Source organism: Brachyhypopomus gauderio, unplaced genomic scaffold (assembly GCF_052324685.1).
Source record: "Brachyhypopomus gauderio isolate BG-103 unplaced genomic scaffold, BGAUD_0.2 sc175, whole genome shotgun sequence".
NCBI lineage: Eukaryota > Metazoa > Chordata > Actinopteri > Gymnotiformes > Hypopomidae > Brachyhypopomus > Brachyhypopomus gauderio.
The window spans coordinates 270,999-292,090 of NW_027506996.1; the positions used below are offsets into that span (position 1 = coordinate 270,999).

The 21,092-nt window shown below is 47.6% G+C and overlaps 1 protein-coding gene across 1 annotated transcript; it reads right to left on the reverse strand.

The window, feature by feature from the left end:
* Window positions 1–7,526: 7,526 nt before the first annotated feature.
* Window positions 7,527–19,480, reverse strand: LOC143501894 (ADP-ribosylation factor-like protein 13B). The gene is made up of 18 exons (XM_076995054.1): window positions 19,410–19,480; window positions 19,206–19,290; window positions 18,818–18,882; window positions 17,677–17,747; window positions 16,819–17,068; window positions 16,322–16,427; window positions 15,976–16,178; window positions 15,771–15,891; window positions 15,559–15,661; window positions 14,427–14,546; window positions 14,084–14,152; window positions 13,323–13,433; window positions 13,080–13,220; window positions 12,889–12,989; window positions 12,679–12,754; window positions 12,071–12,511; window positions 11,669–11,819; window positions 7,527–11,501 (listed from the first exon to the last, which is right to left on the reverse strand). Exons 1-10 carry the CDS (start codon window positions 19,478–19,480, stop codon window positions 14,464–14,466), a joined length of 1,158 nt encoding a protein of 385 aa, XP_076851169.1. The 3' UTR covers window positions 7,527–11,501; window positions 11,669–11,819; window positions 12,071–12,511; window positions 12,679–12,754; window positions 12,889–12,989; window positions 13,080–13,220; window positions 13,323–13,433; window positions 14,084–14,152; window positions 14,427–14,463.
* Window positions 19,481–21,092: the final 1,612 nt, after the last annotated feature.

Here is a 21,092-nt window from a genome sequence, read left to right on the forward strand (position 1 = left end):
AAGCAGACACCGTAGACCTCTTAGTTTTGTTTGACACATTTATTGAGAAATTTTCATTAAAAGATTTAGATTTATCTATTAAGAGCTAGTGATGGGTAAATGAGGCGTCATGAAGCATTTCGACCCATAGGGAAACTGTATTGATACTGTGTCGATACTGTGTCACTGAATACTGCCACCTACTAGACCTTAAAAATCACTACAGGCAACCTAGTTGACGGACTGATTTGATGACCTAGTCTATACAAAATGTTTTAAGTCATTGTATTTTATTGTGTATTATAGTATTTCATATATTGTTACATAAAAAAATCTTTGATATTCTTAGATACAGTCAATAAATAATGTGAACATGAAAAAGTGAATGTGTTTGAAATAAGGATGCTTGTGGACTTTTTTTCACAAATTTTTATTCAAAAAAATAAGTTTTTCCAACATTTTGAATTTTAGTCTGTTACGCTTTTTTGAAACAACTTCTCCAGCTGTAGAAAATACTTGCTCACACGGAACAGATGAGGCTGGAGTGCAAAGATATTGTAAGGACAGCCGGAAGAGATTTGGATAAATAGTCTTTTGGTTTTGCTAGTATATCAAAGGATTCTGGAGACCTGGCAATATTGCCCTCTGCCAGGTATTTCTGCACCTCCTGGATGGCATCAGCAGTGGCACTTTTGGTTTGTCTGCTTATTTCAGCCAAAGGTTATCTAAAAACAACAATTTGGCATTTAAGTACATGATGTCCAACCAACAAACAAATAATGCTGAATAACATGCCTGATGACAACAGCTGTTGTGAAGACGGTCCAGGCTGGGGCTCGTTTGTGCGTGTACTTTTTGGCCACCATTTTTTTGATGGTCTGAAAATTATTCAAATCAAAAATACATTTAAATGAAAGATGACATAAATTGGATTTATCAACTACTACTTTAGATCATTTCCACACAAACCTTTCTGGTTGGCAAAACATATGAGGGCTCAAGGACTTGAACCAGTTCACATTTCACTGCTGCAGACTACATAGCAGGAAGCTCGCGGCTAAAAGTTGGTGCTGTTCCCTGTACTGTTACTGTTCCCAGTACTGTTACTGTCCCCGGTACTGTTACTGTTCCCAGTACTGTTACTGTCCCCGGTACTGTTACTGTTCCCAGCCGGTTTCAGTGGAACAGTTGCTGTCCGCGTTTGAAAGATCAAGCTCTCGGCTGGGAGTACACGTACGTCCGCTAGCATTTAGCTGTGACCCGCTAGCATCTAGCCCCGGTTCGCTAGCATCTGGCCCCGGTTCACTAGCTTCTAGCCCCGGTTCGCTAGCATCTAGCCGTGATCCGATAGCATCTAGCTAGAAAAGAGCAAGCTCTCGGCTCGGAGTACACCACGAACATCTACTAGTCGAGAGTTTGCTCTTTCAAATGCGGACAGCAACTGTTCCACTGAAACTAGCTGTGATCCGCTAGCATCCAGCTCTGACCATCACTTTGCTGTCGACTATATTGGACACTGAATAAACAATAACACGTAATAACTTGGTGTGTGTCATGAACTTTATTGATACTGATGTAAACCAAACAATCAATAGCTGACGTCCCTTGGCTTGCTAGATATTGTTAACTAAAGCTGTCAGTATCATTTGTAATATTATAATATATATAATAATAATATGGACTGTTTTACCACTCCGTAGGATGACTAATGGAACCAGCTATACGTTAAATAATAGTTACCTCGCTAGTGCTAGCTGGTGTTAGCTTACCCTGGTATAAGTGAATAAATTATTCTACAAACAATTTGTAGCCTTTATTTAACTTGGAACCGTTCGTTGTTGAATGTTCTCCAACGATACTGGAAACGTATTTAAAATTCAGTCTCGGCAGCGACGACAGTGATGAAGTAAATACACGCTCCATGCCGAGGTGAATTGACAACAACTATCTTCTGCGAGTACCGGAACTTGTTTTACCCGGCGGTGACGTATTTCCACTTTGTTGTGAAAAGGGCCCATGTGTTATGTATTGGCGCATTTCCACTAGGGCCTGCTTGGCGCGGTACGGTTCGATTCGCGACGGTTTGTGAGTGTTTCCATTAGTACCAGGAACCGTTTAGCCGGCCCCTTTGGGTACTTTTTTCGTACCGACTCGCTTGAGGTTCTAACCGTTCCAAAGCGGTACAGTTCTGTGACGTGGAAGAACAGCATGACACTGATTGGCCAGGGAGTGTCGTCACAGGTTGCGTCAGGAGAGCGACTCCTCCGCTATGCTATGGACTCCTCAGCCATTTTTAAAACCCAAGGAGCGAAGTCTGTTCCCTGGTCAAACGCCGAGGTACAAACCTTTCTGTTAATAATCAGCGATCAAAAAAATCCAGGGCGAACTGGATGGGGCCACTAGAAATGTAAAGGTTTTTAGCGAGGTTTCCGCGCTAATGGCCACTCATGGCTACCAGCGGTCCGTTCAGCAGTGCCGGTCGGTCCAAGCTAAAAAAGCTTAACGCGATTACCGGGCGGTGAAGGACCATAACGGACGCAGCGGAGCAAACCGCAAAGACTGGAAATGGTTCCAGCAAATGGATGTCATATACGGTCACCGGCCAGCCAGTAACGGAAGAGAAAACGTGCTGGACACGGCGATGTCGGTGCTGGAGGCCATGGAGAATGGTGAGTGTATTGTGATCTCAGTTTTACTACTAGGCTCGTAAAAGATGTAATATGAACGTAATATGAACGCATCTATTGTGAACGCAGGAATTTAGAGCTGTGTTTGTAGTTAATGTTACCACCACAGTCACTACTGTACAATAGCTAGCTCTTAGCCTTGCTAGTTGCTAGTTAGCTGTAGCCATAGCAGCGATGACGTGCTACACATTTTGTGCAGTTACGCTATATTGTTGTTGCTTTCACGGGAGTGCTTGTGTTTAATATTTGTTATTTTTTACGTTCAAGATTCCCCTTCCACTTACGAGGCGAGCGGAGTTGGCGGAAAATGTTTCCTTCAACCGGGCTTTCCTCGGGGTGCTTGGCGAACTTGTGAACACCATGCGAGACAGACGCCAGTAAAAGCACACAAAATGTTGCTTGTAGTACTATAAATATTTATTTCATATAAAGCTATACGTATATATTTGCTTTTTGCACTTTTTTAAACTATAACTATAATTTACATATGTTGTACTTTAAATATCTGTATTTCATAATAAAGTTTGATTTCATTTGATTGTATGACTGATGCTTTTTATGCAGGGTGTGTTCAGGCTGTTTGAGTAATACCAAATTATTATCAATAATTAGAGCAACCACATACAATAATGAAGATAAAGATAAATAAGATACAATAATGCTATTTGTTAAGGGGTGTTGTGCCGGTGTTGTGGTCGCATACAAATGCCGGTGTTGTGGTCGCATACAAATGATGTCACGACACTACAACCCGCGCGCCAACAGCGACTCCACCCACATTGGGGTGGTTCACCATTGTAATGGAAACACAACGCGACCGTACCGTTCCGTTGCGAAGCGACCCGTATCGAACCGTACCGCGCCAAGCAGGCCCTAGTGGAAATGCGCTATATGATGCATGTGTTGCTTTTCTGGCTCAATGCCTTATAGGCATGCAGCAAGCCGCTGAATTTGCCCCTCTGAATCATTTCACCTGTGCGCTTTACTCAATATGCCGTGTTTCCAGTTAGATTTGAGGCATAAAATGATGCTGGGCCAGGCCAAAGTCAGGCTCCTCATACATATATGAACTAGTTATGTATGATCCAATTGAGTTTTGCCTGGCCCAAGACCTTACAGGCATACAGCAGGCCTCTGAACTTGAATGTGTGATCCATTTTACCTGTGCGCTTAACTACTCAATATGCTGTGTTTCCAGTTAGATTTGAGGCATAAAATGATGCTGGGCCAGGCCAAAGTCAGGTTTCTCATACATATTTACCTACTCATACATACTTACCTACTCAATATGCCGTGTTTCAAATTAGATTTGAGGTATTAAATGATGTTGGATCAGGCTAAAATCACGTTCCTCTCTTAGGGAGTGACCTGTTCTTCATGATGCATTTGTTATTTCTCTGGCCCACCATCAATAAGGCTTTCAATAAGCTTCTGAAACTGCCCCTTTAAATGCATTTCACCTATATGCCCACTGCTCAATATATCATGTTGTGTGCGGGTATTTCTTCTTACGATTAATTTGTGTTCTAGAACAGCATTTCTGTGTTTTTAGTTTTCAAATCTAAGAATATGTTTCCTTACGTTAGAAATGCTGACGAATTCAATCATCATGTACAAATCACGTACAATTGGAACAACTTGAAATAGAAACCATTTACAAAAGGAATGCTTTCATTACATTTTTATTTTTTTTCTACATTCACAAAATCAGTATGGGAATAATGAATAGTTTTTTTGATTTTCCGATTATAATTGTCAATTGAATATCAAATGAACAAATGACACACGGATTGAAACCACTCGACGTGTCGTGATAAAAAGGGAGCACAAATGAACAAAACAAAAACAAATACAAGCCAGGGAAGGGAGCTGGCTGAAAACAAAAGCACATGGAGGAAATCCACTCAACGTGTCGTGATCAAAAAGGGAGCACAAACGAACAAAATAAATGTAAGCCAGGGAAGGGAGCTGGCGGAAAACAAAAGAACAAAAACTAAAAAATATATAGAGAAGAAACAGCTTGGGGAAAACTTGAGAAAGGCCAGAAAGGGCGCAGGAGAAGAGACCTCGAAAAATAGTAGAGCGAGAGAGAGAGAAACGACTGCTCAATAACCGGGTATAAGGCTGGCTGCAAGAGCGAGAGGCAACAAACAACTCAGCAGTGAGGCACTGCAACCGTGCCCATTAAATAGGGGAAGGCACAGCTGCAGGTCCTCACCACTGATTGCGTCTCCCATGAGTATTAGCTTGTGGGTTCCCTCCAGTGGCGACAGGAGGGATGGTCCTGGACCCAGCCCTGACATTACCACGAGTATTAGCTCATGGGTTCCCTCCAGTGGCAACAGGAGGGATGGTCCTGGACCCAGCCCTGACAGAGCCCCCCCTCCTAGGCCCGAGACCCCGTGGGCCCAGAGCGATGGCCCTGTCGCGGTAGAAGCCAGAAATCAGGGCTGGACTCAGGATACGGGACCGGGGAACCCAGGAGCGCTCCTCGGGGCCGTACTCCTTCCAATCGACGAGGAACTGCTCGCGACCCCGGACACGGCGCACGTCCAACAAACGGCGGACGGTGTAGGTGGGGAACCCGCTAACGACACGCGGGGCGGCAGCCTGTGGGCCGCCGCACAGAAATGGCCGAAGGAGAGACACGTGGAACACGAGATGGAGGATGGAGCAATCCTCTAGGTTTACTGTGCGGTGCCTTGCCCCGATTACAAGTCTCACAGGTGGCCACGAAGGACCCGACCGCCTGATCCATCTGAGGCCACCAGAACCTCTGTCTGATAAACTCCAAAGTCCTACATGCCCCAGGGTGGGCCGTGAAACGTGCCGTATGACCCCAGGTAAGGACCTTGCGCTGCACCGCGGTAGGCACGTAAAGACACCCAGGTGGTTCCCCACCAGGACCAGGCTCCTTAGGGAGCTCCTTAAGGACCAGTTTTTCAATGTCCCACTGAATGGGAGCGACCACCACCTCAGGGGAGAGCACGGTCCCGGGGGGGTCGGTCTCGGGATCCGGCTCCCACTGCCTGGACAGGGCGTCGGGCTTCGTGTTTTGTGACCCCGGGCGGTAGGACAGCGTAAACTCAAAGCGGCTAAAAAACAAGGCCCACCTAGCCTGTCTGGGGTTGAGCCGTTTGGCCTGCTGGAGGTAGGACAGGTTTTTATGATCTGACCATACTAGGAAGGGATGGCAGGCCCCCTGGAGCCAGTGGCGCAATTCCTCAAGTGCCAGCTTGACGGCTAATAACTCCTTGTCCCCCACGTTGTACCTCCGCTCATGACCTAAAAGAAGTATTTAGTAAACGTAAAGCCGGCTTCTTACCCATTCACACAGCTCACGACATCTCCATCGATCTCCAGCATAACACTTCTCCTCCTAGGGGGTGGTTGTTTTCATTAGCTTTGCCCGAACGCAAAGCTATGGAGTAATACATCCAGGAATCCCTTGCTGTTGGGATTATTCGGCCGTCCACGTCTCCAGCCGGGGCTGGATTTTTCTTTGTGGGGAAAAAGGACGGGGGGGCTCAGGCCCTGCATTGACTACAGGGGTTTGAACAAAATCACAGTTAAGGACCGTCATCTCCTTCCTCTCATGTCATCCACTTTTGAAGCATTACAGCAGGCGTCGGTTTTCACCAAGTTAGACCTGCGGAGTGCTTACAATCTGTTACGGGTGAGAGAAGGAGATGAGTGGAAAACCGCTTTCATCCTTCTAGAGAATCACCTGTATGTCAAGCGAGAGAAATCAGTTTTCCATGCTGAAGAGGTTTCATTTCTAGGGTTCGTGGTTTCGAAAAACTAGCTGGCCATGAATACAGCTAAAACTCGCGCTGTAGCCCATTGGCCCACTCCCACGTCGGTACGCCTTGTTCAACGCTTCCTTGGTTTCGCCAACTTTTACAGACGCTTTATCAAGGGCTACAGTTCCTTAGCTGCCCCTCTCTTCGCTCTCACCAGTAAGAAAACGGAGAGGTTCGTATGGACCCCTGAGGCTCAAAAGGCGTTTGAGGACCTTAAGAAATGCTTCATAGGGGCTCCGGTTTTGCGAGTGCCCGACCCTGAGTTACCCTTCATCGTAGAAACCGACGCGTCCGACATGGGAGTAGGGGCCATCCTGTCCCAACGGGTGGGCGAGCCACCGCGATTGCACCCGTGCGCTTACTTCTCGCATCGTTTTACCCCCGCAGAAGTAAGCGCACGGGTGCAATCGCGGTGGCTCGCCCACCCGTTGGGACAGGATGGCCCCTACTCCCATGTTTTCTTACTAGTGAGAGCAAAGAGAGGGGCAGCTAAGGAACTGTAGCCCTTGATAAAGCGTCTGTAAAAGTTGGCGAAACCAAGGAAGCGTTGAACAAGGCGTACCGACGTGGGAGTGGGCCAATGGGCTACAGCGCGAGTTTTAGCTGGATCCATGGCCAGCTGGTTTTTCGAAACCACGAACCCTAGAAATGACACCTCTTCAGCATGGAAAACTGATTTCTCTAGCTTGACGTACAGGTGATTCTCTAGAAGAGGTGAGGGTGTGATGAAAGCGGTTTTCCACTCATCTCCTTCTCTCACCCGTAACAGGTTGTAAGCACTCCTCAGGTCTAAACTTGGTGCAAACCGATGCCTGCTGTAATGCTTCAAAAGTGGATGACATGATAGGAAGGAGATGACGGTCCTTAACTGTGATTTTGTTCAAACCCCTGTAGTCAATGCAGGTCCTGAGCCCCCCGTCCTTTTTCCCCACAAAGAAAAATCCAGCCACGGCTGGAGACGTGGACGGCCGAATAATCCCAACAGCAAGGGATTCCTGGATGTATTACTCCATAGCTTTGCGTTCGGGCAAAGCTAATGAAAACAACCACCCCCTAGGAGGAGAAGTACCGGGGAGGAGATCGATGGAGATGTCGTGAGCTCTGGGAATGGGTAAGAAGCCGGCTTTACGTTTACTAAATACTTCTTTTAGGTCATATGCGACAGGGACCTTATCAAGGCCCTTGATCTCTCCCTGGCCTTTCCCTTGGGGTGTCCGGAGAGGAGTCAAGCATGACTTCCCACACACCCCACCCCAACGACTGATGGTAAGATTAAGCCAATCTATGTCTGGGTTATGGCATTGGAGCCAAGGGGAGCCCAAAATAAGTCGGAGACTGGGTGCTGCTATAACGTAGGGGGTGATGGTTTCATGGTGAGTACCTATTTCAACAAACAGAGGAACATTTTGGTGGGTGATTTGTCCAGAGGTAAGCACACAACCATCGACTGCAGATACCGAGAGCGGTTTGTCCAAGGGGACCAGGGGAATAGCGAGAGACGACACAAGAGAGGCGTCGATGAAATTACCCGCGGCACCCGAGTCGACTAACGCCAGCAGCCTATGTTCACTGGACCCCCTCCATGAGATGACCACCTGGGGAGTTAGACCTGAAGCAGGGGAATAGCTGTCATGACCCATTGGGTGTACCCTATTCACCGATGGGTCTGCTCTTTTCCCTGCAGTTCGGGGCAGTTAGCGATTTTGTGTTCAGGGTCCCCACAATAAAGGCACCTACCCCCGCGTAAGCGATCTTGCCTCTCCACTCTTGAGAGACGCGTGTGTCCCAACTCCATGGGCTGTTCGCTTTTCTCCTCGGTCTCGGTCGCTGTTTTGCGCAAAGGGGGGGGGGGGGGTCATTGGATGGGACATGTTTACCCTGTGATCGCCGGTGTTGTCTACAGTTGCGTAGGCGATTGTCGATTCTGATGGTGAGTTCGATCATGCTGTCGAGGTCAGCAGGAGGGTCCCTGAGGGACAACTCGTCTTTGATTACCTCGCTCAACCCCTCTGTATATATGGCCCCTAAAGCCTCTGATCCCCAATCGCTTTCTGCCGCCAGGGTATGGAATTGTAGGGAGTACTCAGCAACCGTTAAATTGCCCTGGCGCATACGCAATAATTTTGATCCTGTTAGGCCGCCGGATGCGGGGTGGTAAAACGCCTGCCACATAACCTGTGAGAAGCGGTCAAATGTCGCGCAGGCTGTTTCTCCCACACGGGGGTGGCCCACTGTAATGCCTTTCCTGAGAGCAGAGCCATTACGTATGCGACTTTGGACCGTTCAGAAGGAAAACGTGAAGGTTGTTGCTCGAATATAAGGGAGTATTGGAGCAAAAACCCCCTGCAATCATCGGGATCACCGTTGTACCGCGCAGGAGCAGGCAGTACAGGCTCGCAACGAGCAATGTTGGCTGACTCGGGTGATGCGGCGAGAGCGAGAGCGCTAGGGGAAGCGTTAGATTGACTAGCTCCCTGGACAGCGGTAGAGATGTTTTGCAGCTGAGCTAGGATCTGTTGTAACGCCTGTTCGTGCCTACCGATAGCCTGTCCTTGCATAGCGAGAGCTGATCTCAACTCGCCGATATCTAGAGGGTTTGCCGGGTCCATAGTTGAGGCGGAGTTGTTCTGTAACGCGAACCCCCAGGGAACAGGGGACTCGCTGGGTTTTTGTAGGAGATGAACCCAGGGGCAAAACCCAAAAGAAAACACGACAAACTGAGACCTCTGCCACTAAGCGGGAAACGCGGAAAAAGAAAACTGAGTAAAAACTCAGAAAACGAAAACAAAAAACACACGGAGGAAACCATTCGATGTGTCGTGATAAAAAGGGAGCACAAACGAACAAAATAAATGTAAGCCAGGGAAGGGAGCTGGCTGAAAACAAAAGAACAAAAACTAAAAAATATATAGAGAAGAAACAGCTTGGGGAAAACTTGAGAAAGGCCAGAAAGGGCGCAGGAGAAGAGACCTTGAAAAATAGTAGAGAGAGAGAGAGAAACGACTGCAAAACAAAAATCCAGAAAAATACATTGTATGATTTTTAAATAATTAATTTCCATTTTATTGTGTGAAATAAGTATTTGATAACCTATCAACCAGTAAGAATTTTGGCTCTCACAGACATGTTACTTCTTCTTTAAGAAGCCCTCCTGTTCTCCACTCATTACCTGTATTAACTGCACCTGTTTGAACGTGTTACCTGTATAAGACACCTGTCCACAAACTCAATCAGTCAGACTCCAACATCTCCACAATGCCCAAGACCAGAGAGCTGTGTAAGGACAGGGATAAAATTGTAGACCTGCACAAGGCTGGGATGGGCTACAGGACAACAGGCAAGCAGCTTGGTGAGAAGGCAACAACTGTTGGTGCAATTATTAGAAAATGGAAGAAATGCAAAATAACGGAAAATCTCCCTCGGTCTGGGGCGCCATGCAAGATCTCACCTCGTGGAGCATCAATGATCTTGAGGAAGGTGAGGAATGAGCCCAGAACTACACAGCAGGACCTGGTCAATGACCTGAATAGAGCTGGGACCACAGTTTCAAAGAAAACAATCAGTAACACTCTACGCCGTCAAGGATTAAAATCCTGCAGTGCACGCAATGTGCCCTTCCTCAAGCCAACGCATGTCAAAGCCCGTCTGAAGTTTGCACATGACCATCTGAATGATCCAGAGGAGGATTGGGAGAAGGTCATGTGGTCTGATGAGACAAATAGAACCTATTGGTTTAAACTCCACTCGTCAAGTTTGGAGGAAAAAGAATGATGAGTACAACCCCAAGAACACCATCCCAACTGTGAAGCATGGCGGTGGAAACGTCATTCTTTGGGGATGCTTTTCTGCAAAGGGGACAGGATGACTGCACCGTATTGTGGGAAGGATGGATGGGGCCAGGTATCGTGAGATTTTGGCCAACAACCTCCTTCCCTCAGTAAGAGCACTGAAGATGGGTCGTGGCTGGGTCTTCCAGCATGATAACGACCCAAAACTGGCCTAGCCAGTCTCCAGACCTGAATCCAATAGAAAATCTTTGGAGGGAGCTTAAAGTCCGTGTGGCCCAGCGACAGCCACGAAACCTGAAGGCTCTGGAGGAGATCTGTATGGAAGAGTGGGCCAAAATCCCTGCTGCAGTGTGTGCAAACCTTGTCAAGAACTACAGGAAACGTCTCATCTCTGTAATTGCAAACAAAGGTTTCTGTACCAAATATTAAGTTTCTTTTTCTGGTGTATCAAATACTTATTTCACACAATAAAATGGAAATTAATTATTTAAAAATCATACAATGTATTTTTCTGAATTTTTGTTTTAGAAATGAAATGAAATGAAATGTGCCATATTTTGTCAATTGTGATTTTTACACCCCAATCGAAATTTGTCCTCCGCTTTTAACCCATCTGTGCAGTCAGAACACACACACACACTAGTGATTACTAGGGGCTGTGGATCACACGTGCCCAGAGCGGTGGGCAGCCCTAGCCCGGCGCCCGGGGAGCAGTTGGGGTTAGGTGCCTTGCTCAAGGGCACCTCAGTCATGGCCTGTCTGGGAATCGAACCCACGACCCTCCGGTCACAAGTCCAGTTCCCTAACCGCCAGGCCATGACTGCCCTAGACTGCCATAGATTCCATCACTCACAGTTGAAGAGTACCTATGATCAAAATTACAGTCTTCTACATGCTTTGCAAGTGGGAAAACCTGAAAAATCAGCAGTGTATCAAATACTTGTTCTCCCCACTGTAGACTGTGGTGCGCTGGAGGAAGAGGACGAGGGCAGCGGGCGCAGGTGGGATGCGGCAGCCGAAGAACTGCAGGGGCTGGGCCGGCTCTGGCTCGGCCGCACTGTCTTTCCCTGGCCGATGAGGAAGGTCAGCTTAGGCCTGTTTGGTGCTTCCGGGATGGCCGTGGGCCGCACGGGTTGAGATGCGGAGAAAGAGAGAGACGATCCAGGGCCCGTCTTCGAGACGCTGCTGCTGTTGCTGCTGCCAGGCTTTGAGCCACCGTGGTCCTCCTTCACGGGAGAGTTATTCTGCAAAGTGAACAGCGGTCAGTTATGGGAAATCTGAATATCAGGAACAGAAAGTAAGAGTTTAACAGTGTAAACAAACAAAACACAGCCCTCTCAATTATACTAGTGAACAATAACAACCAGTTCCCAGTCAGATTTCCTGGCATGGTGCAGTGATGTGGTGATACCTTCGCCATGTGAGGAGGAAGCTGTGGACCGATGAAGGAGGTGGAGGTGTACTGAGGCCCGTTCACCTTGGCCGTGCTGACCGGGTGAGGGGAGCAATGACCGGGACCACAGGTCACAGAGTTACAGTCTCCGTTTTTAAGATCTGTTGACCTAAAAATGATGGATGGGGGGGGATAAAAGTGTATAAAATGCCTTTTTAAATATTCCACTATTCAAAAATCTGGAGCTGGTTTAAACGTTAGGTTGAAATTACCGCATGTAGAACAGTAAGTATGCCTGTTGGTTCAGCACTGATCGTATGTCACTTACATATACTGATGCATCATTCATCTCATACCACTGCTCATTACTAGTTTGTAATGTATAATTGAAACTTGGAAAGAAAGTTGACCCTTATGCACCTGAGTGACATTAAGTTGGTAATAGTCCTCAGTAGTAGGTCGCTTGGCGCTGGGTGAAGACCTGTCTGGGTCGGAGCTGAGGCGTCGCACACACTTCCGCTCCTCACGCGCTCGTCTGCCTTCTCTAGATCCTGGCGCACCAGACAGAGACGCCATCACATCTTCCCTGCAGTCATCGCCGTTGGGCACAAAGGTGTCCGCGGTTGCCACAGGCCTTTCTAAAGCCACGTGCCCGTCGCCCCCTGTGAGCAGAGGTTGTGGTTGGCCTCTGGGGGCGCCGTGGTGCCTTTCGTCACATGGGTGTCGTGGCAATAGATGGGCTCCTCAGCCGAGGCCATCTGGGTGCGAGGCGTGGTGTCGGTTGGCTTAGCTGGCGTCTCGGGGGCTGAATGGGGCCTGTGCGGAGGCGGGGAGGGGGTCCTCCTTCACGGGAGAGTTATTCTGCAAAGTGAACAGCGGTCAGTTATGGAAAATCTGAATATCATGAACAGAAAGTAAGAGTTTAACAGTGTAAACAAACACAACACAGCCCTCTCAATTATACTAGTGAACAATAACAACCAGTTCCCAGTCAGATTTCCTGGCATGGTGCAGTGGGTTGGTGATACCTTCGCCATGTGAGGAGGAAACTGTGGACCGATGAAGGAGGTGGAGGTGTACTGAGGCCCGTTCACCTTGGCCGTGCTGACCGGGCGAGGGGAGCAATGACCGGGACCATGGGTCACAGAGTTACAGTCAATAAAAGTGTATAAAATGCCTTTCTAAATATTCCACTATTCAAAAATCTGGAGCTGGTTTAAACATTAGGTTGAACTTACCGGATGTAGAACAGTAAGTATGCTTGTTGGCTCAGCACTGATCGTATGTCATTTACAGATACTGATCCATCGTTCATCTCATACCACTGCTCATTACCAGACTGAAATAAAAACATTATTCCATCCATTAGCTAGAGTAGAAACTCAGTGCAAAAACGTAGAGAATGCTGAAACCGTGCAGCACATCAAACCTTCACATAGCAGTAGTAGTGTCCGGCGTGGCAGCTAATCCCGGAGTGGACCAGCACAGCGTACAGGCCGTAGAGCTGTGGCTCTCCGTGGGACTGTGACATGAACGGACGCATGTCCAGATACTCTGGGTACCTCATGTCCTGCACAGGGGGACAGAGAACAGTTGTGCAACGGCATAGATCACGTGAAACGACTAAGGAAAGTGTACAACAGTGCGGCAGAATTAAGTACGGTGGCCAAACCTTTGCAATTTTGTCTCCGTTGAAGTGAGCGAAGCGCTTTAGAGCAATGGTGAGGACATTGGAGCTACGGTGGACGGTAAAATCTCTGAGGCTTGAACCATTTTCTTACATCTACAAACACAACCAAATTCACAATGAGGACAGAAAAGATAATAGGCAACACAGACCACAGTAAATTCATCACTAGTGGTCCCATGACAACAAATAGAGCTTGGTTTATCTCCAGAGATAAACCGGTGTGCCTCATACTTATCCAAGATAGTCTTGCCGTGTGTTAAGGGACAGAAGTAAAGGGCACCTTGAAGAAGTTGATGAGGTGGTTTCAGAGAAGCGAAAACACACCTCATATAGTACAGAAATGTACAGACGACATTTATAAACACAACTATTCGTACGCCTTGCTGGGGGGGGTGGCGAATGCATTTGGGTGTCTGCTACCTGTTTGTTGTTGCCATAAAGGCAATCCCCTGCATTGTTTTGAGATTGTGGTGCGCGATTTCAAAATAAGAGCGGATAGCGCGAAGACAGGGACGAAAAGTGCGGCATGAAACAGACGCTTAATGAGGCGCAAATGTGCTCTGGGGACGGACACACAGCAGGTAATGGGAGAGATGGCGAAGGGGTCGTTAGTGACGGGGCGAGTGCAAGGAGACCTGGTCACAACATAAAACTGGGAGGGGGGAAAAAAAGGTGTTAGTGGCTCATGCAAGAGGACGCAATTTGGGGGGGGGGGGGGGGGGGGGGTTGAACAGTGAAGTTACCAGAGTGCCGTGTATCTCCAAGCGGCTCAAGTTTAGGAAGTCTAGAAACTTTGGGAGTTCCCCATCCAACTACAAACAGAAGTAAAATGACGCATTTGTAAAAACTCCACCAAAACACAAAAGGCAGGTTATGGAAAAACCGAGGTCAGATTAGGGATTCTTTGGAGTAGACTTCCATGTCGGTTTCACCGTAGTTATAAGGTAGCATATTGTTTTCTACAAGCACAATTGGAATTATAAATGCTACAAAAAATAAATTATACATTGTGTAAAACAAAAAAACAGTGAAGTCCAGTGAGTGTCACGTGTTTCAGTGCTGCTGAAGTTTGGCTAGAACTTTCACCTGGTGGAGGTGGTGGAGTGGGGCTCTAGGTGGAGACCTAAACCATCAGAGGTTCAACCCTGTTGTTTCTCCACCTCAGACGCAGTTTCCTCCTCTTCTTTTTGACCTGGTCTGCTGGCCCTGAGGAGGAGATAAAGCCTTTTAGCAGCCTAGATTAGGTTGCCAACGATCTGTTTCCCAGGGTGTCTCAGTTCTGCTGACTGTTTAATGACCCTAATTAAATAGCAATTGTAGTTTTTATTAAAGCCATCATTTTAAGTGTTAATTCAGGTTAATATCTAAAGCAAGGCTATCAAGTTCTACTGGTAGAAGCCCGCAGCTCTGTATAACTTAGTGCGCGACATGTTTTAACATTAGTGATTAATTTCATCAGCTAATCAAGTGTTTGCTGAGGTGAGTCAGGTGTGTTAAGAGGGGAAAATGCTGAGGGATGCATTGCAGATCAGAAAAGAGCGTGGACCTAGGGGACTAGAGTGTGGACTTAGGGGACTAGAGCGTGGACTTAGGGGACTAGAGCGTGGACTTAGGGGACTAGAGCGTGGGCCTAGGGGACTAGAGCGTGCGCCTAGGGGACTAGAGCGTGGGCCTAGGGGACTAGAGCGTGGGCCTAGAGTGTGGGCCTAGGGGACTAGAGGGTGGGCCTAGGGGACTAGAGGGTGGGCCTAGGGGACTAGAGCGTGGGCCTAAGGGGACTAGAGGGTGGGCCTAAGGGGACTAGAGCGTGGGCCTAGGGGACTAGAGCGTGGGCCTAAGGGGACTAGAGCGTGGGCCTAAGGGGACTAGAGCGTGGGCCTAAGGGGACTAGAGCGTGGGCCTAAGGGGACTAGAGCGTGGGCCTAAGGGGACTAGAGCGTGGGCCTAAGGGGACTAGAGCGTGGGCCTAGGGGACTAGAGTGTGGGCCTAGGGGACTAGAGTGTGGGCCTAGAGTGTGGGCCTAGGGGACTAGAGCGTGGGCCTAGGGGACTAGAGCGTGGGCCTAGGGGACTAGAGCGTGGGTCTAGGGGACTAGAGCGTGGGCCTAGGGGGCTAGAGCGTGGGCCTAGGATACTGGTACTACCAAGATAAAGGAGATAAGTAATCACTTTAAAACAACTTAATACATTTTATTTGGATCATATGAAACATTCTGACCTGATTTGGTGCTCTCAACATCCTCCTCCTCTGGTTTGCTTCTGCAATCCAGAGCGCCGCCCTGCAGGGCGTCCTCTCCCTTTCCCATCTCCTTATTGTCCTCCTGAAATAATTTACTAAATTAACTGAAGTTTGAACAGCGGTCTAATTAAGAGGACAGTCAGGAACATTGAGGCACATTAAACACCTCATTGGCTGGGAGGGAAACCTGCCTCATGAACAACACTGTTTATTGGCTGGATGGGGCTGGGCATGTTGGCACCCTCCTCCTCCTCCTTCTTCTCCTCCACTCGCCTCTCTTCCTGCTCCGCCTCCTCACGCTCTTTTCTGTCCCTACAGGAAGAGTAAACCCTTCAAAATATATATTTCACCAGAACCAACACAGTACTGTCTCTCTCACACACACGGTTTCCTGACCTCTCTTCCCGTATTATCCGCACTCGTTCCGCTCGCTCCTTCCTGTCTTGCTCCTCCCAGGCCCGCTGCTTGGCCGTGTCCCTCTGCACACGCTCAGAGATCGCCTCGTAGTCCTCGGCGATGTTGCTCAGGAGCCATTTCAGGCCTCTCCTGATGGACTTGTCCACCGTCCGGCCGTAGCCCAACACCGCCGAGCACGGCTCCTGGTGAGGTCAGCACAAGTTCAGCCTCGTCTCGTTGGCTTGTTTTCTCAAAGGTACAGCTGGATTGTACCCCCCCCAAGGAAAACCTTGTAGGCTACCAAGTTTCTCCCCACTGTGAAGATGCTCACTGAATAAATACTCACAAGCTGACAGCGACATTTTTGCTCATTGACCAGCTTCTCCAGTGATAGGCTCTCAATGATGTCGGCTTCAGGCAATGCTCCTTCCTGGTCCTGCTTATTGGCCAGTCTGGGGGGGGGGGGGTATAGAGTGAGCTGTGTGTGTACGCCAAGTGAAAGCTCTCACAAACACATGACTCAAGGTCTGCACTTCAGAGCACTGAAGAGGGGTGTGTGTGTGTGCATGTATGTGCCTAACACGGACAAAACACAAACAACACCGGACAACCAATACATCCTCATGGTGTCTGCCGTCTGCGATGTTGTGTCTCGTGATGTCTGTTACCAAAATATCACGTTGGAGAACCATCTATGACAGGAGATGTCATGTGGAAGATCTAAGGTCTGTGCTGCTCACAGTGACGTTGTAGGAACTATGGTGTGCAGGGGTGCTCTGAAGGCTGCGAGGAGGTGCAGGAAACGAGACGCGTGTGAGACGTAACGAGAGACGTGCCACTCACACTAGGACGGGCTTGCCGGCGATTCGAGGGTGTCCGAGGACCTCGGCCATGGTGGCTCTGGTCTCATGGATCCGCTGGATGTCGCTGGAGTCCACCACGAACACCACGCCGTGCGACTCTGAGTAATAGTTCTCCCAGATGCCGCGGATGCGCTTCCCGCCGCCGAGGTCGAAGATGGTCACCTGGAACTTGCCTCGTTTCAGGTCCACCTTGGAGAAGCCCACCGTGGGGGCCACATTGACTGGGTTCTCTGAGGGAGAGACATGCGTTACTGTGAGACTACGGTGCGCTTAGCGACCCGCAGTAGCTTTAACCTTGGAGCGAGCTGAACTTGTACCGACTCCGAGAGCGAGACTGGAGAGTTTCAGCCTTTACCCAGAGCTTTACTGCTCATCTCATTAGCGTCCGTCTACATCACACCCTGCTCAAGGCTCTATATCTAACAGGGCATTGCATTGAAGAATATTTAGCTGCTTCTGTCTACTGGGCCAACACAAGACAATGAGACCTGCAGGGGTGGTACGTGCTCGTTACTGTGAGATATGTTGAATGCTAAAATGTTGGGAAACAAAAGCAAACTACTGTACTTTAGAGCCACGCCTTAAAACACATTACAATATTTAGAAGACCTTTTATATATTTAGAAGAAAAGATAGACTTTGAAAAAGAAGAGAATAATAAGTAAATAAAAGCAAGAAATTGCAGTTACAAATGACAAACCAGTATATTAATCACGATATGCTGTATGAAAGGGTGGGTATAAAACACTATGGCATCTGCACCTTGCCATTAGGAGTTTAAGGTGATGGATGAATGGCATACCACACACACACTCACACACACTCAGTGTAGCCTCACCTCCCTGAATGCCCCGCACGGTTGCAGTCTTGCCAGCGTTGTCCAGGCCCACCATCAACAACGTCACCTTCCTGTGAGCACACACAAGCACAACGCTCAATGACTCAGGCTGCGTGTGGGCACAGCCCCGTGAAATGTTCTGGCCCAGGACTGCCACAGTGTGTTGGGATTAGCTGGGGATTTGCACTTTAGTCCTGAAGGATTAGTGGCCAGGTTGTTGGAGGGCAGTGTTAGTGTTTAGCATTCGGTGACACTAAATTAGCAGTAGGCAGCAAGCTTTATCACCGACTTTAGAGTACTCTTTACGTTGGGGTTGTGGTTTGAGCTGTATACTCAATCAAGGGAAGGACTCTGGGTCTTCCACATCTTAGTGTATAGCTGCAACTGGGATTAACTAATATTTGGCCCAATTCACTCTCACCGTAAAACAACTTACACCAGGAAACAGTAGAACAGGCGTACTCAACTAAATTTGTCCGCGGTCCAATTTTGGCAGATACCTGCGAACGTAAGAACCGTGACGGAGTGTTTTTTCAATAGCCAGGGCTCTCAAGTCTCACGCATTGAGCGTGTGACACACGCATTTGACCGTCTTCACACGCTCACACGCCACACTTCCGATTTCACACGGCGAGAAAAAAAAAAATCTAGTTTATTTACCTCCGATCCATATATATATATATATATATATATATATATATATATATATATATATATATATATATATATATATATATATATATATATATATATATATATAATATATGTCGCCCTCCACTGGCAATCGATCGCGATATACAAACCCCCCCCCCCCCCCCCCCCGACTTTTTTTTGACCGTGTTATATACTATATGACCTAACACAAGGATTGTCTGCCACGGAGGAAATTCAAATGACGGGGGGGGGGGGGCTTTCTTCTTTCATGAAACTTTCTTGTCCCGGGCCCCAGCAAGACTGTCAACTATTCGTACGCCATTGTATATGCTATACAATACTTTGTCTAAATACATAGTACTTAGAAAAACAGATTAAAAAAAAAACAGAAAAACTATTAAGAAAAACAGATTTAAGCTCCTCTACACTGCAATTACGTGGTCGTGCAGATTTATGGACAGTTTATAATCAAAATACACTGACTTACCTTGCAGGCTTACGCCACCTTTTCAGCCAGCTACAGCAGCTCGCCATCTCACTAAACCTTATAATCTAGCTTTATAATCAAGCCTAAATGGTCAAGTATCTAAGAGGTTAGGTGAGTGACAGGCAGGGAACGACACCGTGATCGGTCTGTGTCCCGTTAGGCTGTAGGCTGCTTAAACCCTCCAAAACACTTAACTAACTAACTTAACTAACAGGTAAACTAAATACAATTTAAACACAGATATTTAAAAAAGAAAGGTAATTACAGATATATACAGAAAAACAGTTGGTTTTGATATAGTATGTATTAAACTTGGTCGATCCACGATCGTTAAAGGTAGCGCTAGCTAACTTTAGAATCCAAACAAGACGCTTTGGTTGCTGTTTACGCAGCGTTCTCTGGCTGCTATGGCTGCAGGTGATTTCATACGTTCTGTCCCGCTGGCACGACCGTCCATCTCGGCAGTAGCGCCCCTAGTGGACGGTGTGAGGATGTCAGGCCCAACACCTCACACGTCTCGGTAGCCGCTAAGCGATACAAGAGTAGTTTAGTAACTTTTATTCTGTGAAAAGAAACCGATTACATTGCATACTTGGAGTCGAGGTCCAGTTTTTGTAACCTTCCTACACTCTTCAGTGACAAGTTATGATCAGTGGGATTCATTTTGGAATAAACAAAAACATTTTATACTTTCATATATGCATTTTATTATTTTTTTAGGACAAACATTTTGATATAAACCCTTGAACCCATCCCAATTATATATACCATTTTAATTTTTTTCAAACATTTACACAAGATAGAAAAAAATAACAAATAAGTAAATCACTGTTGCTCTTTGGAACAGTTCTGACATGTTTCTGTTGAGAATATATTTCTTCTCTTCATAATTCTGTTTAAAGAGAAGTCCTTTAGCAGGACACATAACATCAATGCTTTAGGAAGTTGTATGACTGAGACACACACACACACGCGCGCACACATAAGCACACTCTCACACTTTAATAGTTGAACCCGTCAATGAGATGGAAGTGCTAAGAAACAGCTTGGCTTTGTTGCACTGTAAAAAAAACATTTTTTTAACAGATTTATTTATTTATTTATTTATTTATTTATTTATTTGGCCCACCTCTACCCCCCCCCCCCATCTTTGGAGGACAACTTTGTTTTTATGTACAGATTTAAATGGCAATTATAACAATTCTGTATAATATATAGTATAGTGATAACAATATATAGTGATAACAATATGCAAAGTAATAATTATTGGGGTTAGGTGGACCAAGAAAAGAGGGGGAGAGAAATAATAAAAAGGGAAAAGACAAAGAGGTAGGAAAAGAAAGAAGAAGAAAAAGAAAAGAGGAAAAAAAAAAAAAATAATAATAATAATAAAAATAAATAAAACACGCAACCAGCTCAAATGACCACTGCAAAGAAGAACAGAAAGTAAACCAAATACATATAGTACAGATGAGTGCGATGCATGGGTGTGTGTGAGTGTGTGTTTATGTGCAACCTAAAAGTGCAACATAGGATAGATGTATGGAATGTACTTACCAGCAAGGGTGGGTAGCTGCGACAACATTCCCCCAGAGGCCAGAGGCGGGCAGAGAGAGACCCGGGAACCCCACCCGCCCACGGCCCCCCACGGAGCGGTGGAGTACCAGAGCCGCACTTCCCAGAAACCCTCACATGCCCGCCCCCGCAGGCGGGAGAGAGAGACCCTGGACAGCGCCCCACCAGTCAAGGAGCGCAGGTCCAGGGGAACCAGAGGGAACAGAGCGCCTCCCCCCCAGGAAGCCCCCCCCCCCCCCCAGGGGCCAGCGGCAAAGCCACGGCGCCACGCGCCCGGAAAGCCACCCACCACCCGGCCGCCCCATACCACCACCGCCCAGGGGAGCGGGCCAACCGCCCCTATGCCGGGAGGCCAAGCCGGACTCCGGAGCCCCAAGGCGCCCCCCCTCTGGAGTGGTGCAGTAATCTCAGGGGAGCATCCGGGAGTGAACCGGGCACGACCAGCCCCGACCCAGAACCAGCTGTCCTCACCCATACACTCAAATTCACATTACATTCGCCCCTATACACCCCTACCATGCACACACCCACCCCCATACACATATACATACACTCAAATTCACCCTCACACCTCCAAACCTGGCCATATATCCCCTCCCTCCAACACGTACTCATTCATCCACCTATTCAGAAACAAGAAGAAAACAAGGACAAAGACACACACTTATCCAGACTAGCACACCCTCTGCGGCAGGGGCAA